Here is a 22,034-nt window from a genome sequence, read left to right as displayed (position 1 = left end):
GGCAGTGCAGCATATGGCGTGCAGCTTGCGGCCTCCTTGGACTCTCTCACTGCCGCCTTGAAACATGCTCGCGCTTGATAGAATGAACAGGACTGCAGCATGGATGCCGCCGAGGAGGGAGCTTCATCAAGGACCAGCCAGCATCATGCTGTTTCTGAGACGCGCTTGTGGGAAAAATTGAGCATGCCACAGTCATCTGATGCGCGCCTATTCGTGCAACTTGTATCGTAATCAGTGCCCGAGAGGGTTTCTCATATCCAGACGTGACTTCATCCATATCCAGTTTTCTTGCCCTATCCATTCTTTCTCCTTCTCTCCCATTCTCCTCTCTTGTTTTACAGTTTTCTTCCTCTCTACGTGCTTGTTTATGATACGTTCTTTTCCACACTGACCATTACTCTGCACTTGTTTTCTATTGCTTGGTGTATGTGCGTCACTTGTCTTGACAGCACACACACACGGTTCATTCTTTGATCAAACACAAACACAGCTCAGCTTACCTTTCTTTCACGCCTCGCCTCATATTCTAATCTTGCTTCTTGTCCTTTCCTTTCTTCTACACAAGATCTTGTTCAACGGCTTAGACGACTGCTTGGTCAGCCAGCTGTTGTGTTGCTACCAAGGAACTCTATCTTCCTTGGGGAAACTCCTCGTCGACGTATAATCTTCAACTATTTCTGACTTAATCGATCGAAAAAAAAATAATAATAATAACAGGCGATATCGACTCGTCAACTGGGGAGAGCAGCTCATCAAAACGCCAACATAGGTGTGCCTAGCTGGAGCTATCGTTATTGCCGAGTATTATAATGACCCCACGGTTTACTCGCCTTTTGCTGCTGGTTTCAGCATTGGCTTCATTTGTCTCAGCCTCACCAACAAACTCCATCTTCCTCCGGGACTCTCAGTGTTCTGCTGGCTCACAGTCCTGTCCCACGAGTCTACCCAACAACTTTTGCTGCTCTCAGGGAACAACCTGTATACCATTAGCTGGCGACACAACTGCGCTATGTTGCCCTACTGGTCAGACTTGTGAAAAAATCCAGCCCATTGCCTGCGATATCAGCTTGCAGGATCCAAGCAAAAATTCACAATCGCCAATTAAAACCAGCATTTTCGACGTCTCTTTGGAGAAATGTGGCACGAACGTCTGCTGTCCGTTTGGATATTCCTGTGTTGGAGGCAATCAGTGTCAGAAAAACGCTGATCAGAGCAAATCTCCAGAGAGTGCCAGCTCTTTATCTACTGGTTCGCCCGCGTCAACATCGCCAACGTCACCTGCATCGGCTACATCAGCTCCTGCGTCAGCTACATCTCCACCCGCTTCTTCGCTTGTCATTGCACCAGTCAATACAGCAGCAGCAACACTGCCCGCAGAAGAAACTTCCCTCCCATCAACCACTTCATTGCCTGACTCTTCTTCCACGGATACCGCGAGCCCGGCTCCCAAAGCTTCGAACCCAAAGACAATCTCAATCGTAGCTGGCATTATCGGAGGCTGCGCTGTCTTGGCGGCGGTGGGGATTATCGCGTTCCTGTTTATCCGCCGCCGCAATCGTCACAAGGAGAGTGACTATCCTGAGAAGGCAAACATCAAACATCTCGGTCCTGGCCCTGGCCTTGGTATTCACGGCGGAAGTGTCATCTCTGACCCTATTCTTCAGCCAAATTCCTATCGAGCTGATTTTATCCGCAAAACTCCTTCCATTAGGTCTTTTGTGAGCCAGAGACCGCCCCGGATTTCTTACCACGACCGAAACTCACAGCGGCTTTCTATCCCGAATCCCTTCGACTCGCCCAACCCTTCAGATCACTCGGCCAGTAATTTTCACTCGTCCGTCTGCTCAGAAGACGACCTGAACGCTCGTACGGGAACCGTTGAGTCTGGGTCTCGATTAGCTCCCATCAGGGCTATGAAAGCCTCCAGCACCCGAGTCTATCCACAGAACGTTCCCAGGGAGCCTAGTGGCGGCGGTGAGAGCATAAATGTGTTTGCTGATCCTGTCATGATGAATGATAGGCGTCAAACTCAAGGCACGACTTTTACAGATCTCATGATTGAAGCTGATCTTGACGATGTACGACGTGGACATCCGTACCTCGTCCATGAGCCCATGCCTACTACTAGGATATGAGGTTAGCTATATTACATTCCCTACCATCTACAAATTGTACGATGATATGTCATCGACAAGAATCTGTCTTCCTTCCCCCCTTTTCTTACATATTCACGAGTTCCCTTTGTTTTTGGGGCCCTACTTGTTAAAATGTGCATAACGATAGCAAGAGGGCAAAGAGTGGGAGGGTTTTGCTTTTGCTTTTTGTTTATTTCCTTTGTTCAACAAGAATGAGTGATACCAATGGATTTTGAGATCCATTTAACGATTTTCCTATCTCCTTTGTGCAGGCATATACCAAGAGCTATGGATAGCGAGAGTGGGAGAGCCAGCAGCAAAAGCGGCTTAATTTGGATACTACTTGGGTAGATTCCCCTCGTTGTGCCCGATGGGAAGGGTATAAGAAGGGAGGTTTATCGATTTGGTTTTTAAAGATTGGAATTGGTCGGGGCCTTGATGGTCCCGAGGTTGCGGTAATATGTTGGTTGGATTTAATAATTTGTATGCAAAATGAAAACCAGTTGAATAATCACTACACGCATACATATAAAAATACAATTCGGTTTCAACACGGTAAAAGCATAAGATGTGTTATTTCAAACGCTATCAATATAATTATTCCAAGATGATGCTCTCTCGCTAGGTATATATTAGTAACGAATGCAGCTGTGTATGCATAGGTATATATGTAAAAATGCACACAAACAATACCTCTCCCCAGCTATATATCACACACATATCGCTTCAAATACAATCCCATGTAAAAAAACAAACAAAACATATAGAGCAGTCCTTTTCCTTAACGACAGTGCATAAACTCCCCTCCTTTTCATTTATCCCGTTTCTCCCTCTTCCGCTGATTCTCCTTCAACGATCCTCTCAAACGCTATGTTGATGGATTATCCAACAAAACAAAAAAAAAAAAAAAAAAACACAAAAACAAAAAGCTGTTGCGAAAGGCCAACATTTGTATCTTTCTGGACGACATCCAACAAAACTAATACATCAAACAGAAAATAGACGGGATTCTTTTTTTTCCAGAAAATACCAACAAAAAACTCGCACGGCCCGCTCATTTATATGCCAACACCAACCATTTCATGAAATGACTGCGTGGTTTAGAAAAAAGGAAATAGATGGCGGAAATTTGAGAAGAAAAAAAAAAAAAACCATTCTCCCTTTTTTATTACATAACGCTGCATTTTTTATCATGGTCGTTCGCAGCAGCCGGTGCATCCACATCCACCCAGGCGCTGCCATTATTATCTGCATCCAAAATAGCAGTAACTCTCTTCATTTCGTCCTTCCTCTTCTTGGAGTTCGCGTTCCAGCCTCGCTTCTTCGCGTCACGCATATTCTTCGCTGCGCTTCTCTCAGCTCGGCTGGGTCGTCTGCTCACTATATTCGTTGTCCGCCCGGCCGGTACGGCAGGTGGCCCCTTCATCCACGCCGGCGAGACGAGACCGTTTTCTAGGGGAGCTTCAGTGCCAGTGGAGATCGTTTCCAGTCTCTCTACCGTAGGAGGGAGGGCGGAGCCGCCTGTTCCGCGAGGGCGCCTAGGCACGGGGGCTACGATTGGCATATCACCTCGGCGAGACGTTCTGCGCCCTGGCGGATCGAAGACACCGCCTACACCTCCAGGAGTACTGATGATTAGGGGTTGGTCGATTTCAGGATCAGGTCCGTTTGCCATGGAAGTCAAAGAGCCTCCGACCGGCTGTGGTCGCTGTACTTGGGGGTTCTGCGCTGAGAGCAGGCTGCCTGATAGATTAAGCGGGTTTCCCTGACTGGCCCTCCTAATGAGCCTGGCCATTTGGTCCGAACTGGGGGCTGGTGGTAATGAGGTTTCTGTTACGCTTTCAGCATTCGAGTCGCGTATTTCTTCCGGAGCAGCCATCGGCCAGGTTTGTGCATTAGAGGGCCTCCTTAAAAGGCGACATGAAGCGTCGTTGGTCTCCATTGTTGAAATCGACGCAGAGTCGAGCCCCAGACCCGGGCCACCAAAATCAAACTCAGGGTGCAACATGGGGATTCCAGCAGCACGACTGCCTTCATGTGCCCCAGTTGAAGAATTCGATGTCGTAGAGGTAGGTTGTGGCGTGATGGAATCCCGCGAAAGGGCCGTAGATCGACCGTCTTGACTGTGAGTCATCACAGGAGAAGTTGGAGGAGATACGCCGTATATATCCTCATTATCTAGCGGTCCAGATGTGCTTGATAGAGGTAGAGGTATATCATCATTAACTTGTAGTCTGCTTACCACAGTTGAGTCACTGGCGGATCTCCCATGAGCTGATCCGCTGTAATCACCAGCATCAACACCGGGTCCGAGACTTGGGATCGGCTGAAAGCTTGATGGGATTGTCAGAGTTGGTGGTTGAGGTATCCGTACAGGTAAGTACGGCTGTGTTTGCACTGGTATTGACGCAGAGGCCAACACAGCACGCCCACGCAGAAAGGCAGGTGTATCCCCCGGATCCTCTGCTTGATAAGGCGGCGGCGGTGGCACCCAATTATCCGCATCACTCTCATGGGGGTGCTCTCTCCTACCATCTGCCCGACGGTATTCTATAGGCCGGCCATCCGCCGTCCGTGGGTTTAGACGACGATTTGCAGCAGCTACTGTAGCTGCTCGGCGCAGAGTTGTCCCTGATCGCGGACTGGAGTGCGCATATGGGGCATCCATGGCCTCTTGCTCTTCAATCGACGGAAATTCTTCGTCATCGATAGACTCCTGAATGATTGGGCGGCTGATAGGGTTTCGATTCATCGTCCTCGGCACCAGGGGGTCGTCGTCATCAGCGCTTCGAGTTGATACGGGTGAGATGGGTGAGACGATGTATTGAGAAGAAGTGGGAGAAGTAATCCCAGAGACTGTTGAAGTACGCATCAAGCTGGCTCGCCGTGAACCTCCTCTTCCCCCTCGTTGGGCTACTGTCCTTCGCCGCACAATAGCAACGTCGGTCTCTATATCACGGCGCTCCTCTTCGAGAACTTCGGCCTCATCACTTCCGACTTCAATAATCACCTCTTTTTCAGTTCCGTTAGTGAAAGCGTAGCCGAAATCGACCAGAGCGATTCTGCCACCATCAACGAAGTCAAAGTCCTCATCTTCGGTGATAAGCCTAGGCCCTGTAACTCCTGTAGCAGTGACAATGAGTCGTTCCTTGAGCGATGTATCGCCAAATCCCGAGACCCATTTCACGTTGCTCACGCCGATAACTTCTGACGTCTTGTGTCCCGCCACGAAGTTGTTCCTCAGCTTGTCACACAGGATCTGCCACTGGGGAACTCTGGCGCTGGCAGCTGTGGGCACAACAACTTCCTGCGTCCTGGTGGACGGAGATCGCGATGAGTGGCTCTGAGCGCTGTTCCTCCTACCCAATCCAGATGTATCACCCATGGCTAGACCAGCGTCAGGTACCGCCGCCAGGTCTTCAGGTACTCCGTAAATCCAAACTTCGTTGCCGTGGAAGCACGCCGACACCAACTCGCCATGGTATGTAGCCGAAGGCAGCGTACAAGGGAGGAGCTTCGCCTGTGAGGCTGTTTTGGGCACCGGCCCAGTAAAATGCGTAGTACCATTTCTCAAATCATCGATTCGAACAGCACGAAAAGTTTCAAAGCTACGATCATATGCAAATGCCCAGGCAGCCTCGTCCTGGCTTCCGTCCTGCAGCAGCACAGCATGACTGCAGTCTCGACTCGAGTTGGGAAACAGAATGGAAGTGGTCCACATTGCGCTGAGGTTCTCCTCGCTTTCGTCCATTGCAAGAGCTCCGGGATCATAATATGGCGCGGTGATGACGACTGTGCTCGGTGGAGATGAGTGAAGCGTTGTCCCAAGAATCTGCGTGCCATCAAAGGAGAAAGCCAAAGCGTCGACTGCATCACACTTGACGGCCCGCCTTTCGGTGGGAGATGCCCCGCGGCTCAGCGACTGGACTTCGATGCCGCCGTCATAGGCTGCAGTAAGAACGGTGCCGCAGGGTGACAGGGCGATTGTTCTAGGGTCGTTGTCGAGTATCATGGACTGTTTTCGTTTCGGCGGGGACTGCTTCAGATCGTAAATGTCAACTTGCATCTCGTTGGAGAGAACAGCCAAGAGGTTCGCATCGTTGGAGACGCATGCCGATACCGGGCGCCGCAGCAGCTTGAACTCCCGCTTTATGTCGATCTGTGATCCTTGGGTATTTATAAGGTAGAGCCTAGATGAGTTATACGCCAATACGTGATGTCCATTTGGCGACGTGGTGAATGCCATGCCCTCTCCTCCCGGGCATGATGAAGAGCTGATTGCCTTGGATACGAGTTTAAAAACAGTCACGTTCGGTCGCACGTAGGATTCGAAGAGGTTGCGCTTGATTTCACTGGCGAACAGCCGCCGCAGCTTGGGCAAGTTTTCGACATCGGCACTCGACAGCTTGTGATGGGACGCAGCATATGACGGACATCGTGCGAGGTGGTATCGATAAAGGTGCGGGCGCTGAGATACGTCTCTCCATTTTCGATTGAGGGTCATAAGAGATGCGAAGCCATTGGGATCTGTGGCGAGGAGTATCCTATTGGGCTGCCGTCAGATTTTTTTTCTCTTGTCTGGTCTCACAGCTTTTCATCTGCCATCCCACTTCCACTTCCATCTCCATCCACAAAATTATAATCTGGCTCGACCCGCCATGCCCACGCCATCTGAAATCCAAGGGGGGAGATGCTCACTGCTCGATGATTTCGTCTGGTAGACTGTCGAACGGCGGGGGTGTGTCGAGGACGAGGGGCGCCTTTTCGATGCTGGACCGTCGTGCCTCTGCCGGCGCCGAGGCGTCGTCCATGGCGCTGCTCCGCTATCGATGGGCAGTCTTAGATGCGATGTGGCATGTCCGAGATGGTCTGGAGAACTCGCTGTGTCGCTAAACGAAGGCAGAAAACGACGATGCAACAGCAATAGCAACAAAGAAAACAGACTGCGAACGAGAATAGACCAGAAGTAAGAAAGGGAGCGCTGATGAGGAGGAAGAGTGGCTGAGAGACCTCTAGTAAGTCGCAAGTCGGAACGACTACCTCGTAGGGGAGTAGCACGGCCGCTATAGCAGATTATATGTACAGGTACTCCGCAAGCAGCGTGCTGACACGAGTCACCGGACGGCACAGTACATGTGCCTCTGGAAGGCTCCGTGTATCGAAGCTGAGCTCCGGATTCTAGCGTCCGCAATGCGCCCCATGGCACCCTACTAGCGCTGAAATGCTACCAGCAGCAGAAGCTGGGCAGCGCTGGAGCCAGGGCTAACAGCACTGGTCCCTAGCAGGATGATAACCTAAAAGGGCAACATGATTCTCAAGGGATACGATGCAGTAAATATTGCCTAGATGGGCTTTTGCTTTGCCTGATCTGGTGCTGCGAGAAATTACAAGAAGGAGAGCTACTAGCAGTCCCAAGCAAATTATGGAGAATATCAAGTCTCGAATCTGCTAACCCACTCGTCTATTCGGAGTGCAGCAGTCCATCTCCGGTCAGTCACATTTCGCGGAGCCACGGCACATCGACATGCACAGATATCCAGACAGCACCCACGGCAGATCCTTTCGGGGCTGTCAAGCTACGGATTTGGCCGACATGCGACATACAGAATGCAACCAGGACAGGGGGCCGCTGAACGGGGCGATTCTCAGGGCGAGTTCCATTATGAGATAGGCACGCCAGATGCCAGGCCCCGGTGGGTAAAAGGCTCTAGGCACCTGAATTTGACAGCCATGTCAGTCTTGATTTCAAAAGGCCCCTGCTGGTGCTCAACCCAAGAGATCTTGGCTCTTCGTGTCGTAAGATGGACGATGGCATCTTGAGATGCTGCACCGCGCGCGCGCATGAATCGCACCATGAATAGCACCATGAATAGCAGCAACCTAATTTCCCAAAGCGTCCCCAAATTATAAACTATCGCACCTAAATAAGCCTCGCGTCCCGTCAAAACATCCAGTGTTCCTTTTTTTAGCCCAACGTGACAGATACTGAACTAGCAAGTAAACAAAAAAGCCACACAGCTCCTTATTCATGTAATCAAGTAATCACCTAAAAAATAATAATATCACGTGGGGCATCGCCTCTACTGTAAATATCCATATCGCTGCATCTTTCGCCCCAGGCCGCAGCAAAGGCATCGACAGGTTTAATTCCAATTATGATACGATTTTCGCAAAAAGAACCCAGAGAGACCATCAAAAAAGCGAGATCAATATCAAGTCCTTGCTCTGTCCATGGGCTTGCAGGGCCTCGGCTCGGCAATATCACGTTACTATATTTAGCATCTCGGTGCTCTCACCCTGAGCAGTCTCGGTCACAACACGGTGCTGGACACGATCGGCGGACGAAGGATATAAAAACATGAAGTGAGTCCCTGCACATACTCCGTATATGGGGTCTGCAGATTGGGGCTTGCGGCAGGGATGCAAATTCAATCGGCGTATTAATAATTTTGCTGCTAATACGCAGTATTTCGGATCTTGTTCTTCGTTTCTTGAACAAAGACTACCCCATGAGGTACGTTGTTACATTTCTTCCGTTTATACGACGGCGAAATTGTGAAGATGTAAATCTTGGTCTTGCGAAATTTTTTCCATATTCAGTCAGGCCTGGAAATTAATCCTTGGTCGTCTATTCACTGCATCATGTTTCATCCCTTTCCAGTGCAGATAATACCACCCACCACATACTTTGTTTCGAAGCCACCTGTGCGGAATGCCCGTGTGTCACACTGCGACTTATGGAACAAGTGTCAATCTCACGGGATTTCCACCAAAGCCACGTCCACCACCGGTACATGGATTAAAACTTCAACAGATTGTTTGACAGCGCACATAGCGGTGAATTACTCACCTCCCTAATGCAAAGATCTGCACGGCTCCGCATGGCATCATCTTCATCCTCCTGGCTATCACAGCAACTGTACCCGATCCGTCGCTTTTGATCACCCTCTCCAGCCTTTTGGGCTGCTATGTCAAGTTTGTAATGATATTACCCAAGGTCTTTTGACATGGGTCTTCCCAGGAGAGCAGTGAATTGTCTTGTTGCGGAACAAATCTTTTTCCACAAGTGACATGACGTGGTCGTGGTGCTAGTATGGGTCTGTGTAAGAGGTCAAGATAGCGTGGTGCAGGGTTGTGTAAAAAAGAAATCTAGCCTTCCCAGTATAGAAGACCCAGCGTAATCAACCTTTTCCTTAAGAAGGCCCCGGCATCTGATTGAAATCAAATGGCTCCAGTCCCATTCCAGGGAGTTGCGCACTCAAAAACTCGTCTGTGATAAGTGTGCCGATGTCGCCGTCTCCTAGATTTGCAAAGAATTCATCATCGTTGCTCGCTTCAAGCCCGTTCATCAGATCAGGCGCATCCAGAGGATCCTCCGGTGGCATCGTCGCCTGTGTCTGTTGCGCCTGCAGGAGCACGTCTCTAATCTCTCGCACGCACGGCCAAGTGTTTTGGATCTCGTCCATGGCCAGCGTGATGAGCGACAGTGCACGCTCAATGTCCGGGTCGCTCCACGACGCCTTCTGGAGGAAGCGCTTCATCATGACTGTGCTTGCGGCGGTGGAGAGCGTGTGCACGAAATCCAAGGGCAATGACCTATAGCGGTAGTAGCGAGAAAATGTTCGCATTAGACGTAGAATTGCTTGCAGAGATTCATAGCAAATTTCCACGTCTTCACTTTCGGCAATGCCTGGCTTCTCAAACATATGCGATGGTGGCCGATGGAGAATTATCATAATAGTGTGAAACATCATGCTATTGATGGAAGTTATAAAGATTAGCCATTGTTAGGACTCGTATGAATGCAGAGGGAACTAAAATAAAACTCACTGAAGATGCAAAACGTTGTGAGGCACTTGGCCAACCGTCCATTGGTTCCAGTGCAGAAAGCTGGGTAGATTTGAAAGCCATTTGGTCAACGACACATGTATTCTCCGCGTCTTGGTCGCGATAATGGTTGGATCTGCGCCTTCTCTCCGGTTCTCAAACAAGTCCGTGATGATGAGGTGAATAATCTTGGACAATTCTGCCCTGTAAATAAACGAGCCCACGAGTGCAACGCCGTTATCCCACTCATTTGCTGACGCTCCCTTGCAAATGTACGTCTCAAGGAGGCCTTGCCAACCAGGGGGATATTGCAGCCGGATGGTATTCCGCACGTCCGACTCGCCGGGGTACAGAGCTGGTGGCCTGCCAAAATAGAGACTGAGCTGCTTATCGGCGATGAAGGCGGCCCAGTAGACTCGCCGCAGAATCTCTCTATCACCACTTGACTCGGTAGATCCCTCCCAGTTGGTCGGATCAAGATGGAGGCCCATTTCATGCGCGAGGCGGAAAGCCATCCCGCAGAACAGCCAGCCCTTGGATGCTCGGCCAACAGCAATCTCACGATAACCAAGTAGAACGAGGGCCTGGAGAGTCGTCAGGTCAGGGCTGTCGAGGGTAGAGTAAAGGAGAGTCTGAGCCTGGCTCGAAAAGACGTCTGAAAGGTTGAGCATATCGTCATACTGAAGCGCTCCCAGGGCGCATATAGCATACAGTAATACGTCAGAGTAATATTTTCCGGACCCGACATCGTAGTCTCTGAGGAAATATTCGCGATATACGACCATGTTGTATGGATAAATCTCCAAGAAGAAGGTCGACATGAGCTTCTGCGAAGTTTCATGGTGGGGCTCGTACTGGAAAGATGCACCCTTGAGACCAAAATCATCAAGGTAGCCATACAGATCACCCAGATCCACGTTGTTGTTAACAATATTCTGATTATTAGCATTCGAGCCATCTGGTGATATGGCTAAAGAATCTATGCCCACAGCACTTGCCGCAACGGGAGACGAAGAAGAAGATTCCTTTGAAAAGTGTATCTGTAATAAGCTTGTTCCCCCGAAGAACTGAGCCGTGTTGTCTCCTCTGAGTCGCCTCAGCTGACCGGATTTGACCCGTGCAGCCGCAAGGCTCGGATCTGACTTGGGGTCGGCTTGTCCTCCATCTGATGGGGACACATTAGGAACTTCTGTGGTCAAGGATAGATTTGAGATGATCTGATCTCGCTCGGCGTTGTCTGCGACGGCGAGCTTGCGGATGACCTGCTCAAGCGCGGTGATTTGGCCTTCCAGGGCTTGGATATAGCTCTTCGAAACAGGTCTGCTCGGGGCCATCGTCAGCAAGCTGGAAATGATTCTCTCAGCCCTTACCTAGGTACTTACCGTTGCTTTTCTCCAATGCCTTGCAGGATACACTCAGTCCCCGCCTTGGCACATCTAGTGCAGGGACGCTTCCGATCGCATTTTATCTACAGTGCGGGATAGTCAAAGCGTAAGCTTCAAAAGACTCGACATGATTTTTATAAAATAGAATCCACAACGGACCTTACGGCGACGGCATCGCTCACAGCTAATGGTCTGGCGTGTTAGCAGTGGCTTAATCAGGCTGAACATTTGACACTTACGACGTCTTAACGGAGTCTCCCAGGAGGGGTTCCTCCATCGTGCGCCGTTTTTCCCGCCTAGTGACCAGACAAGCAGGAATCGTGTCCAGATATATCAAGGTATTTACTAGTATAGTAGACAGACGGTTTTAGCTAGGTGCCGTCAATCTGGTTTCGTCTAAATTAATAGGGCGAGAGATGAAAGAGAAAAGGCATGACACGTGAGAGATGAGAGATGCATTAAATTCAGATATTCAAAGATGGCGCGCCCCTTCAGCCCTTTGCTAGCGCTATAAATTCAGCGCGACTCGCCGGGGATGGACTCCAGAGGCACCCACTTGAGAATCTGGTTTCCTGTTGGTCGATGCTCCTCACCATCGGCCAGCATCTCCGACGCTAAGTCGCTTAATAGTGGTGCCGCCCGCATGCTTGTCGAATTGAATGGATAGATGGATGCGATATGCAATGCCGAATTCGATGATATTAAAAAATCAATCTTATTGTGAAACTTTTGTCTTTTGAGTATTGTATTGATAATAACGATGATAGTGATGATGAAAAATCAAAATTAAATGAATGGAGGCAGAGGGTAGAGTGCGTGTAGCCGACGAAAGCATCACCACCCGCTGTGACTTACAAGACTTGTAAGCCATCAATACATATGGCTGATCCAAGTGACACGCTCCATCACCAATTCCCATCACCTTATGATATCCTCATCTCGCGCATCCAGCACTAGCATATGTCCCGGTGCATGAGCCATCACCACCCCTTCCAATCCAGCCCTCATCACCGCTTCCTGCGGCGTCACTCCACAGCCCCAAAACACCGGGATCTCTTCGTCCTCACCTCCGCCATCAGCTCTCATCTGTCCAAAAGCTCGCTTCCCATCTTCATCCAATGGCGCATCTCCCCATTCCGGCGCATCAATATCCCCAATTCCAAGCCTCTCCACCGCCTCCCACCCCCAATCCAGCGGCTCCCCATGCGTAGCCCCAAATCTCCTCGTGATGCTCCTTACCATCTCGATATCCCGCCTCTTGTACGGCCTCATAGACACCACATACGTGCCGCCCTGAAATACCCCTGATGGACACAATCGCAAAGTCGTCCTATACATGGGCACATTCCTCCCCAGCACCTGCTGTCGTGGCGGAAGTCCAGCCGCAGTCAGCTCAGCCTCAAAGGAATATGAGCAGCCGATCAGAAACGCAACATGATCGCTCGTCCACTCCTCTGTAATGTCGCTGCAGTGGCTTTTTTCCAGCTTTGAATCCTTGTATACCATATATCGCGGTGCGTCTCGCCTTAGGTCGCTCCCTTTACCAAGAATTTCGTCGCCGCGGAGAGTGTTGATATGAGATATCACCGCATCACCGCATCCAATGGTCGCAGACTCTGCGATGAGAGGGCATGGGACGGGGTTTCTAGCACAAAGGTTGCGGAAATCACTTGCGTATCGTGACGGTAAGATAATAAGATTGGCTTGCAAGTATCCAGGTGCCAGGCCTGACGTTGATATCGTGTGTGCATTGCTTCGTGATACAAGTCGGGCTTGTTGCCCAGTTATTATCGAAGTTTGAATCATTTGCTTCTGAGTGTTCTTCAAGGCGTAGACCGTATTAAATCATTCAAATCGTTTGGTAGCCAAATAGAAATTTATAGGACGACATATACAGACAATTCTAAACATGATTCGTCGTAAAGCATACGCAATTTCATTTATAAACCTGTGACGATTTACCCCAAAGTATGGTGATCCACACCTGTGTATCTAGTGCTAATGCCAAGACTTGGAGTCGTCTCGATGGAGACGGAGTTGCGCCTCCGTCTTCAGTGCAAGACACTAGTTCGCCCGTACTAAATTTCGAATGAATGGGTGTGCCTCGTAAATCCTTGAGTAAAAAAGCGAAAAGAAACCAGATTGTATTTTATTAAGGCCTAATAGGGGGGTGTATCATTAGCTTAAGCGTCTAGGCATAACTGGTCTAAGTATTTCTGCAAACCAGAGTATATTCCTACAAGCCCTCCGTCTGTACTTCGTACGTTATCCCTTCATTTCTTTCTCTACTCTCTCCTTCATCTTGGTCGGATATCTCCATTAACATTGTTAAAACACTTGCAGTATGTTGCTGTTTGCCCTGTTCAAAACTCCCAAAATCATCATAGTGGCCATTGCTGGCCACCACATCCGGAACTTTGCCCAGCTCTGACTGATAAAAGCTCTGTTACTCACGCGCTCGCTTTGAGAGATCGATCCAATGTTCTCTGCACATATCGCCGAACAGCCTTCTTAGCATCGCGCACCCACCTCTTTATGCGCCATTCTGTCTTATCCATCTCAGGAAAATATGGCAGACCTTTATAGCTAGCCACTTCCCCATAAGTGATGTCTGTGCCCTTACTGACTGCGGTGGGGAGCGTTGAGAATCTATTTACACCCGAAGAAGGCATAGATCTGTTCTCTTTTGATGCGATAGTTGAATGTTGTGGGCTGGTAAACCGCAGCCGATGCATCGAAACTTTACCTTGTAGTCCACGTGGTCCACTCGGGTCGATATCATAGCTATGCACTTCGGTCAAGACTGCAACCGGTGTTGGTATGATAGGATTTGGGTGAACTGCAGTATTGATGGGTGACGGCGGATAAGGAATATTGAACTGATCTGACGGCTGAGGGGATGGCCGAATGCAAGTAAACTTATCGTCTGCTGTTATCGAATTGTCACTCCTGGAATCCCAGTTCGATACTTGCGTTTTGTCACCCATGGCCTTATCAGCCTTTTCATCCACTACGTCTTTTTTAGGACAAGATGCCAACTCTGCGAGTGAGTTGCACTGTTTCAAACGATTGTTATACGGAGAAAGCCCGCTCTGACTGGTTGGAACGGGGTCGAGCTGGCTGTGTGACGCTTTGAGCTTGGGTTTCGGCCGACCCGCTGGGGTATGTCCATAATCTTGCAAGACATTGTATACTGGCCTGTTGGCTTCCACAGAGCATGTTGCATCGCCAACATTTTGGGGTAAAGAAGATGATGCCACAGCCCTTATGCTGAATTTTGACTGCATGTTTTGCGAGCTCCGTGATATAGCAACTGACGAAGGTGTCCGGTTCATTCCCGAAGGCTCATCTTTGCTTGGCATCAGAGGCTCGTGCCCCAAGCAACTAGGTAGTGGTAATAAACCTGCAGTGCCATATCCCGAGAGTTTTTCAGCTTCCCTCGGTAGCGGAGGCAAAGATTTCATTAGCTGAGGGTTACTGTCCTTAACCCTAAGCTCGCGTACAGGCGAAATGGGCTCTGGTGAGAGAATTGGCAAGTCGTCTTCTCTCCTGGGACTATTTTTGGAAACGTCATCTGAGATAGCACCAGTCGTACTAATCATCATTGTTGCGATATGACGTCGGTGACGTTTTTGATACGCTCTATCCCATGTACCAGCTTTGTTTGAGGACGGTAAGGTCGACCGCTTGCTCAGTCTCTTCAAAGCAACTACCTCTACCTCGTCTTGCTGGTATACGGATGATTCATTGTTCCCCATGTCGATGGATTGGTCTTCAGTATTTTTCGAAATTGACACTCTTCCTATACGGTCAAAGGATGATAAAACAGAGGCAAAGTCGGACAGTGCGGGGTCTAGTGAATATCGTAACTTCGAGATACGGCCATTCTGAGACGATGGCCGGCTTCGCAGGTCTTCCACTATATCAAAATTGGCTTGTAAGATATTAGAAGAACTTCCCAGGGACGAGATTGATCTTATAGAAGCTGCATCGCTCATCACTAAACCCATATCGGCGGTATCTGGTTCTGTATTTGGCGACGCTTCATTTGAGGCAGTCAGTGGCAGGCTTTGCTCTTTGTCAGAAATGGCATTTAAAGCAATTTCAATAGAATTCAATAAATCAGAAGATGTGATATCCGTGACGCCATTTTCATCTTGGAGGGTCAGCTGCTTTGCTTCTATTCCCTCAGAATGACGTTTCCTAGCGTTGGATAAGTGTGAAGGCTCTATCAAATCTTTGCAAGCCTCTTGCATATTGGATTTTGATGAATCTGAATCATCTTCACCAATATCAAATTGACCTTGGATATCGTCCATTAGAAGCAGAGATTGGCGAATATTTTCAGCTCTCTGTGGTATAGGGTGAAGCGGTACATCTACGCCAATGTCCCAAGGTGGTCGGTCTTCAAATTGTTCACTGTAGTCATAATAAATAGAGCCGGTCGACTGAAGAGGCGCACAATTTGAATTTGAAGTTATTGGTTTATCATACGTCTCAACGATGGACGTAAGACTAGCCGATCGAGTGCTTTGATCCGTGGACCATGGTTGACTTCTATTTGGCTGCCTAGGTGCCCACGCCATGGCGGGATTAGAAGATCTGGTCTGGCAATATCCCGGTGCATAAAAATGAGGCGAGTGCAATGGCCTCGACGGAAGAGATGTTGTTGATCTATTATCCTCTGTACGGAGGGAAAGCGGAGGTGGCCTTCGAGAGCCTTGGATATAAGTAGGTCTGTATGACCCATGAACAGTTCTCTGCGAAGATGTTAGCAATAAAGAGATTTTGTAAAAGTTCCCAGTTGGAGACCTACTTGAGAAAAACGCTCTAGCTCAACCATCCTACTATAGTCAATATCCCCATTCTCTCTGAGAGCTGGAGAAGCTGGGCGAACTCCTGGGCGCTTCAATCGGGTAGGATAAGGAAAAGGGGATCTTGGACGTTGAAAGCCACCTCCGCTGGACTGGCTTTGTAATGTACCCGTAGATTTCTGGGAAGGGATCCGTTTTGAGCTGGTTGTAGTCATTGAATACGACCTAGGATCATCTTCAAGACTTTCTGGTGACACTGACGACAGTAAAGTGTGCTGACTTTCAGAACGATAGAGAGAAATGATTTCAGATGTAGCATCACGATATGCCCGCAGTCTTTTATGGTCCTCTGGGTGACAGTAATAGTTGTCATCATATCCCGATGAGCGTGCTGGGAGCATCAAATCCATATCTCTGGGATGTGACATGGGTCTGTTTGGTCGATCAAAGGGCGCCGAAGAAGAATTTGGCCTGATGGAAAAGATGCCGATGTCACCTGTCTCGGTGGTGGTCTTCAGCATGCTCTCCAAGGGACCAGGGGGGCGTAGGAGGGCAGAACTTTCGTTGACTCTGCGTAACGGGTATCTTTGAGCTGGCGGACGAGGATTGGCGTAGTTGATCATTCTGGTTTGATATCGATACTGGCTGCGCAGCGAAGAATGACTGGCAGATCTCTGTCGTACTCGAACAGCGTCCATAGAAACGCAGCAAGTCCTGACTGTGATGGGATGGACAAGGCGAAGATGTCATACACATTAAAATGAAGTAGAAGGACTTGAGAATTAGAACAAGGAGTAGAAAAGCCAAAGACGATGGGTCGACACCTGCGAACCAAAAACTTCCAGCACGCGAGAACTGTATACCAACTCCAAGAAGATACGGGCGACCAGCACTTTTGGCACAAACATTTTCAGATAGAGAGGATGGGCCGCGGCAAAGAAGCTTGATTAGGCGTCGACTTTTGGCGAGAACGGCGCGATGCACATTGGAAGGTCCATCCAGCAGTATGAAAATACAAAGAAGCGAGTGGAGGAGGAAGTCGCGATGAATCACTTTCACTGGAATGTTGGCGTTCACCAGGGCACTCGGGTGTACCTGCCCGAAAGTACACAAGACATACATGCATCGTGCTGTGATATTTCGCATTCTATCTTTTTTAATAAGTAAGTTCTAGTGGTGGCGTCAGAATGTTCATTTAAACATTGTATAGAGCTGAAATGACATGTTGCTGCATACAAGTAGATAGTCACCGCTTTTTTACATATGGATGATGATAAGTGCTAGTACTTGGGATCGTCGCTGAAAAAGGACCGAAGACTGCATTTCATTCCAACCGTACGAAGTACTATGTAGAGTATATGGATCGTGCCAAGTCATCCACTACCCTAAAGACGCAAGGTGAGCTCATTGGATTTATCTGGTCTACAGAGATAAAACGCAGCTTTTCAATCACCACAAACAATTGACATCCATCAGCTTTGTAATTCCCAGAAGTGCCATTTTAGAGTTTAAACCGGTTGTTGTTGCCCCGGGAGAATGGTTGAGGTTCTAGGGGCTCCAAAGCGTTATTCCTATCATGTGGCCTCTAATAATAGCAGTGTGCTACCACCAGTAGCACCCTCTATTGGTTAGATTAAGCATCGTTGCTCTTTGTAGTATCGTAACTCGGTCCATGCAAACTATACTCATGCTAATGAGGTCATAGCACATACACGTGGTGCCAATAGATGGTGCTATTGCTTCAAATTAACCATAACGCCATTGTTGTCTGCAGCCATCTCAGGCAGCTGAAATCATATTCTGCTGTGACAGATGGCTCTGGCCTTGCAAGCGCGGGATCCAGGAACCAGGACTGGATCTCTTTTCGGCCAATTGCGGTGCAGGCTTTGCGTTTATCCGAGACGTAGCTGAACTCTGTCGTGTTTTTGTTTTTCCCACCGCTTGGGTGCTGCCATTTCGCCTTAGTACTACTATGGAGTAGTGGACGTGCATTTTAATCATACGTATGACAGGTGATTCTCCTCTCGTTTATGCGGGCACTTTGGCGAAATGATTTCCCATGCCAGCATGTCTCACGTGCTTAATTGGCAAGGTCCCCCTCCCAATCTTTGAATTGCCCTGCCACCTGCCACGCCCAGCTACTACGGAATAGGACCACTACTAACGGCATGTACTACTGTTACCGACGATAGCGCAGCGGTTGGGCCTCTCTTTAGGTCCGGGACGTTTGTTCTAGAAATATGATCGGAGATTAAAAAAGAGATAGGCATTGACACAAGCAATACTGTGGCATGTGGCCAACGAGATTAGTACATACATCTGCCAACTTGACTCTCCTGGAACTACAAGAGCTATGGTATAGTGACACCAACAACAAAGAAAAACGAGAGCAGCCACCCCTCCAAATCCCAAGCAAACACGAGCTTCTGCTCGAATAGAGGGCTCAAGAGCCATTAAACTTTGGCACGCAGCTCCCTCGGCATCACAAGTGCGAGTCCAGGCCACCCATCCAGCACCGTTTCAAGGCCACAGCGTGCCCTGCTTGGACTCTGCCGGCCGCTACCGGGCCTGAACCCTAGCGCCGCAATGCCCCTGGAGAGGGGCCCTACAGGACATCTGCGGATCTTGACTGGCTGGCCCCCCGCAACTCCACCAGCACGACGCGCTCTAGTCAGGGGCACTGTGGATAATGACATGCGGCAATCCTTTCAACGCTTGGTGGTACGGGCCATTAGCTGCATCTGTTAATAATTTCTGCGCTGCTCGTTGGCTACGCTGCTGGAGAGTCATAGGGCAAATTTTTTGTTCCCTTCGCTCGCCCGTCTCTTTTCTCCTTCCGCCCTTCCGAGAGACATCTTTGAGTTTTTTCATTTCGTCAACCGCCGGGGTTTTAAACTTTCATTAAAAACTTCCCAGCGGCACGTTTCCAGGGAGATTAGGCCTTGAGCACCTCGTAGCACTTATAAGAGACCTCTTCTTCCCTGTAGCCAGCATCATAGCTGCTGTGGCCATATATCTCGCCCCGTCTGCGTCAATGACCTGATTTTCTATTTCTCTGCAATTTATTTGCCACCGTTTTCAACCCTCACACTCTTTTGATAACACGCTCGTTTGACAGTCAGTATTCTACATAATACACCACCTTCGCTATGGCTTCCCGCAAACCAGACTTCCACCTCTTGATGCCCGCCGCCAGCCAGCCGGATCTCCAGTTCCAGTCACGCAGCCCCATCCGCAGCCCTCGTTTCCACGAGGACTTTGACGCCCCTTTCTCCGAATCTTTCCTGGACCCTCCGCCTCCTAAGACGTCCTACTTTGTGGAGAGCAAAGACAAAGTTCCACCACCGCCTCAGCGAAGCTATGACGACAGCTGGGTGCAATTGCCAAAGCGCCGGGCGAGCGTCAACGACAAGGTACTCCAATGGGCCAAGCGATCATTGACGATTAAACGACAGCGGCCTTCACGTCCTGGCGAAGGCTTTTCTGATTTACGACCGCCCCCAAGTAGGGGCTCCAGGAGGATGAGCACCTTGCCAATAGAGACGGGTTACGGCAAACGCAACAATCACACTCAGCCTTCAACCATTATCACTGTGGCCGAAATTCCAAAGCCGGCCTAAAATAGGACCGCAAAGGCAAAAGCAAAGCGACAAGGAACAAAGAAGAACAAAGGAAAAAAAAAAAAAAAAAAATAGGGCTCTACAACAAATTGATACGGCTCGAGAAGAAAGAAAACAGCAACCTGCAGCTTCAGTCTTCACTAACATTACCATTGATAGGAATGCGAGGCAAGGCAGTGGCACTGTATAAGGGGGCTGGATAAAATTGCAATTTGTATGATAATGATTTATGAACTCAAAAAAGGTGTCAAAATACACCGCCACCAATGATGAACAACCGGTTCTCTTCTCTCTTAATCCATTGCATAATCTTATTAGCGCCCTGCGCCATTGCTGCTCGTGACAAGTTAGGCCCTCCAATGCAGTACAGTTCAAACGCCGGAGTGAGCCAAGCAAGAGACGTCGAGTCATCACTCACGCACTGTAAAATCTTCAGATGCGCATTCTTTGCGTGTGTTGAGGCATGAAGCTCGTGATATACCGTCATAAGAAGTCTTCTCTTTACAGGATGGCTGAAAGCTGGGTCTAGGTTTGACATGCAGAATTGCACATTCGCTCGCGACTTAAACAAGAAATGGCAAATCGGGCTTCCCGGTGCGATCTGCGCCATGCTGGGGCGACCAGCACGAGCGGCGTCTCGGATGATGGCGAGGCTACCGTTCTTCGCCAGCTGTTGCGCGACGTCGTCTCGCATCTGCTTGAGACTGAAAAATGCCTCCCTGTCCGGGCTGATGAGGATCATGGCAATCTCTTCATCCACCGGCTGTCCTACAGCGGCAGCTGGTGCAGTCGCCTGCTCGCCCGATACCCCTTCGAAAAAGCTGACATACATATATAGGTAACCTTTATTGTTGAAGGCTGGCAGGCACAGCGGAATCCAGTTTTCGCCACCTCCAGCTTTGATACCTTCCGACTCGAAGAGCATATTGAATATGAGCTGGAGATCGCTGGGGTGAAGAGAATGGCGCCGTGGTCGAATGACACTGACAAGCTTGCCTCCTGCCACAATGAGCCCGTAGAGCAGCTTGTCGGCTCTTGATTTCAAGAATGTATTGTTAATTGTATGCCTTTGAGATTTGCGTAGCTTTAAACATTCCAATGAGCTTAGCAATGCTGAGGGAGAGCCTTTCGTGAAGCTATCCGCTAGCGACGACAACAGAGCTTCAGTTCCCTGCAACGGTTTGCGCAAGTCGGTGGACGGTCGATGTACAAATATATTGGTTAGGGAAGGTAGCGTAAGTGTTGATAAGATTTGCATATATAAAGCCTCCAGTTGTACCCGTAGCTGTGAATCGCTTTCCCCAAGCTTGCTGATAGCTACAAAATAGAGTGGCCCCTGAGTCAATACCACGAACCGGGTGTTGCCAGCTGTAAAACCTTGGAGGGGGTCTTTGGACCCTTCGTAGAAAGATATGATAGTTTGTACCACTCCGATGGAGGAATTTATGAGGTTGAGGTCTCCATGTCGGCTCCAGATGGGTTTGCCGGCGGAAGATAGGATCATGTACTGTTTCAGTTTCGACCGCCAAATGGTCAATCTTTCGTCGTCCTTGAAGTATTCATTTGTCTCGTCGGGAAGCGCAGCGAATTCCTTCTCAAAATCGGCAAGTCGATCATCTGCGCTCCTGTAGTGCTTCTCAAACGGCTGGACATTTGCCGCTTGGGCCTTGAGCATATTCCATGCGGCGCTCTTCTTGCTGAGTGAGGATGTCAACAAGCTAGCAATGTCCCCCGCCGGGCGCATCGTTGGCGCAAAGCTCATAATACTGGCGGCATCGTCGCCTTCAGCCCCTGAGCTGCTTGGTCGGGGATTAGGAGACGAATAGCCGCTGCCTATGGGTGTCGACGCAGACCGGGAATGCGAAGAGAATGTTCCTCTTGTCCCGTCAGGGAAGGATAGTGTCTGGATATCTAAAGATGTGATGGCAGTCGTCGCTTGAGCCTGCAAGGCTTTCGGGTCTACTGCGCTGCTCACGCTGCTCGCGTGTGGTCGAGGTGGGAGCGGAGGGGGTTGCTCCTCGACGGGGGAATCGCTCTCCTGTCCCATCGTGGCGCGCGGTTTTGTTGCATCTCAAGGAGGGCGGAACCTAATAGGCACTCATCTAGCAAGGGCTAGAAGGTTGCGCGATCTTGCTGCTATCGATACAGCCTTGCCATCCATCATGCCATTGCGCTTTGGTCGCGGCGACAATGAGACAGGCAGATCGAATAGAGCAGTGGAGGAAGCTGGAAGCTGGAAGCGAAAGCTCCGAA

The 22,034-nt window shown here is 49.5% G+C and overlaps 6 protein-coding genes across 6 annotated transcripts; 2 read left to right on the top strand and 4 right to left on the bottom strand.

Moving 5' to 3' along the window:
• The first annotated feature begins 426 nt into the window (after nt 1-426).
• Nucleotides 427-2,473, top strand: GGI43DRAFT_146792 (uncharacterized protein). Its single transcript, XM_083199371.1, has 2 exons — nt 427-658; nt 718-2,473. Exon 2 carries the CDS (start codon nt 810-812, stop codon nt 2,133-2,135), a length of 1,326 nt encoding a protein of 441 aa, XP_083064835.1. The 5' UTR covers nt 427-658; nt 718-809; the 3' UTR covers nt 2,136-2,473.
• An 830-nt stretch (nt 2,474-3,303) lies between these two features.
• On the bottom strand, nt 3,304-6,946 carry GGI43DRAFT_379389 (F-box protein; the record flags this gene model as incomplete). Its single annotated transcript, XM_083202831.1, has 2 exons — nt 3,304-6,679; nt 6,834-6,946. The coding sequence occupies 2 exons, from the start codon at nt 6,944-6,946 to the stop codon at nt 3,304-3,306; spliced, it is 3,489 nt and encodes a 1,162-aa protein (XP_083064834.1).
• A 2,382-nt stretch (nt 6,947-9,328) lies between these two features.
• On the bottom strand, nt 9,329-11,624 carry GGI43DRAFT_420319 (transcription factor domain-containing protein; the record flags this gene model as incomplete). The annotated part of the gene is made up of 5 exons (XM_083207797.1): nt 9,329-9,890; nt 9,966-11,282; nt 11,345-11,430; nt 11,512-11,539; nt 11,587-11,624. The coding sequence occupies 5 exons, from the start codon at nt 11,622-11,624 to the stop codon at nt 9,329-9,331; spliced, it is 2,031 nt and encodes a 676-aa protein (XP_083064833.1).
• Nucleotides 11,625-13,411: 1,787 nt separating this feature from the next.
• Nucleotides 13,412-16,965, bottom strand: GGI43DRAFT_146544 (uncharacterized protein). Its single transcript, XM_083199370.1, has 2 exons — nt 16,164-16,965; nt 13,412-16,107 (listed from the first exon to the last, which is right to left on the bottom strand). Exons 1-2 carry the CDS (start codon nt 16,857-16,859, stop codon nt 13,798-13,800), a joined length of 3,006 nt encoding a protein of 1,001 aa, XP_083064832.1. The 5' UTR covers nt 16,860-16,965; the 3' UTR covers nt 13,412-13,797.
• A 2,118-nt stretch (nt 16,966-19,083) lies between these two features.
• On the top strand, nt 19,084-19,938 carry GGI43DRAFT_146539 (uncharacterized protein). Its single transcript, XM_083199369.1, has one exon. It carries the CDS (start codon nt 19,311-19,313, stop codon nt 19,779-19,781), a length of 471 nt encoding a protein of 156 aa, XP_083064831.1. The 5' UTR covers nt 19,084-19,310; the 3' UTR covers nt 19,782-19,938.
• On the bottom strand, nt 19,905-22,031 carry GGI43DRAFT_146530 (guanine nucleotide exchange factor MON1). The gene has a single exon (XM_083199368.1). It carries the CDS (start codon nt 21,826-21,828, stop codon nt 20,029-20,031), a length of 1,800 nt encoding a protein of 599 aa, XP_083064830.1. The 5' UTR covers nt 21,829-22,031; the 3' UTR covers nt 19,905-20,028.
• Between the last annotated feature and the right edge of the window lie 3 nt (nt 22,032-22,034).

Source organism: Trichoderma evansii, assembly GCF_050947405.1.
Source record: "Trichoderma evansii strain SZMC 28006 chromosome Unknown GGI43scaffold_2, whole genome shotgun sequence".
Lineage (NCBI taxonomy): Eukaryota > Fungi > Ascomycota > Sordariomycetes > Hypocreales > Hypocreaceae > Trichoderma > Trichoderma evansii.
This window is presented reverse-complemented; position numbering and strand designations above follow the sequence as displayed.

Excerpts from the sequence above, each read along its gene's own strand:
- GGI43DRAFT_146792 (XM_083199371.1), top strand. The coding sequence starts at position 810 with ATGACCCCACGGTTTACTCGCCTTTTGCTGCTGGTTTCAGCATTGGCT.
- GGI43DRAFT_146544 (XM_083199370.1), bottom strand. The coding sequence starts at position 16,859 with ATGGACGCTGTTCGAGTACGACAGAGATCTGCCAGTCATTCTTCGCTG. Across the intron at positions 16,108-16,163 it reads AGCTAGAGCGTTTTTCTCAA|AGAACTGTTCATGGGTCATA; the intron begins GTAGGTCTCCAA and ends ACATCTTCGCAG.
- GGI43DRAFT_146539 (XM_083199369.1), top strand. The coding sequence starts at position 19,311 with ATGGCTTCCCGCAAACCAGACTTCCACCTCTTGATGCCCGCCGCCAGC.
- GGI43DRAFT_146530 (XM_083199368.1), bottom strand. The coding sequence starts at position 21,828 with ATGGGACAGGAGAGCGATTCCCCCGTCGAGGAGCAACCCCCTCCGCTC.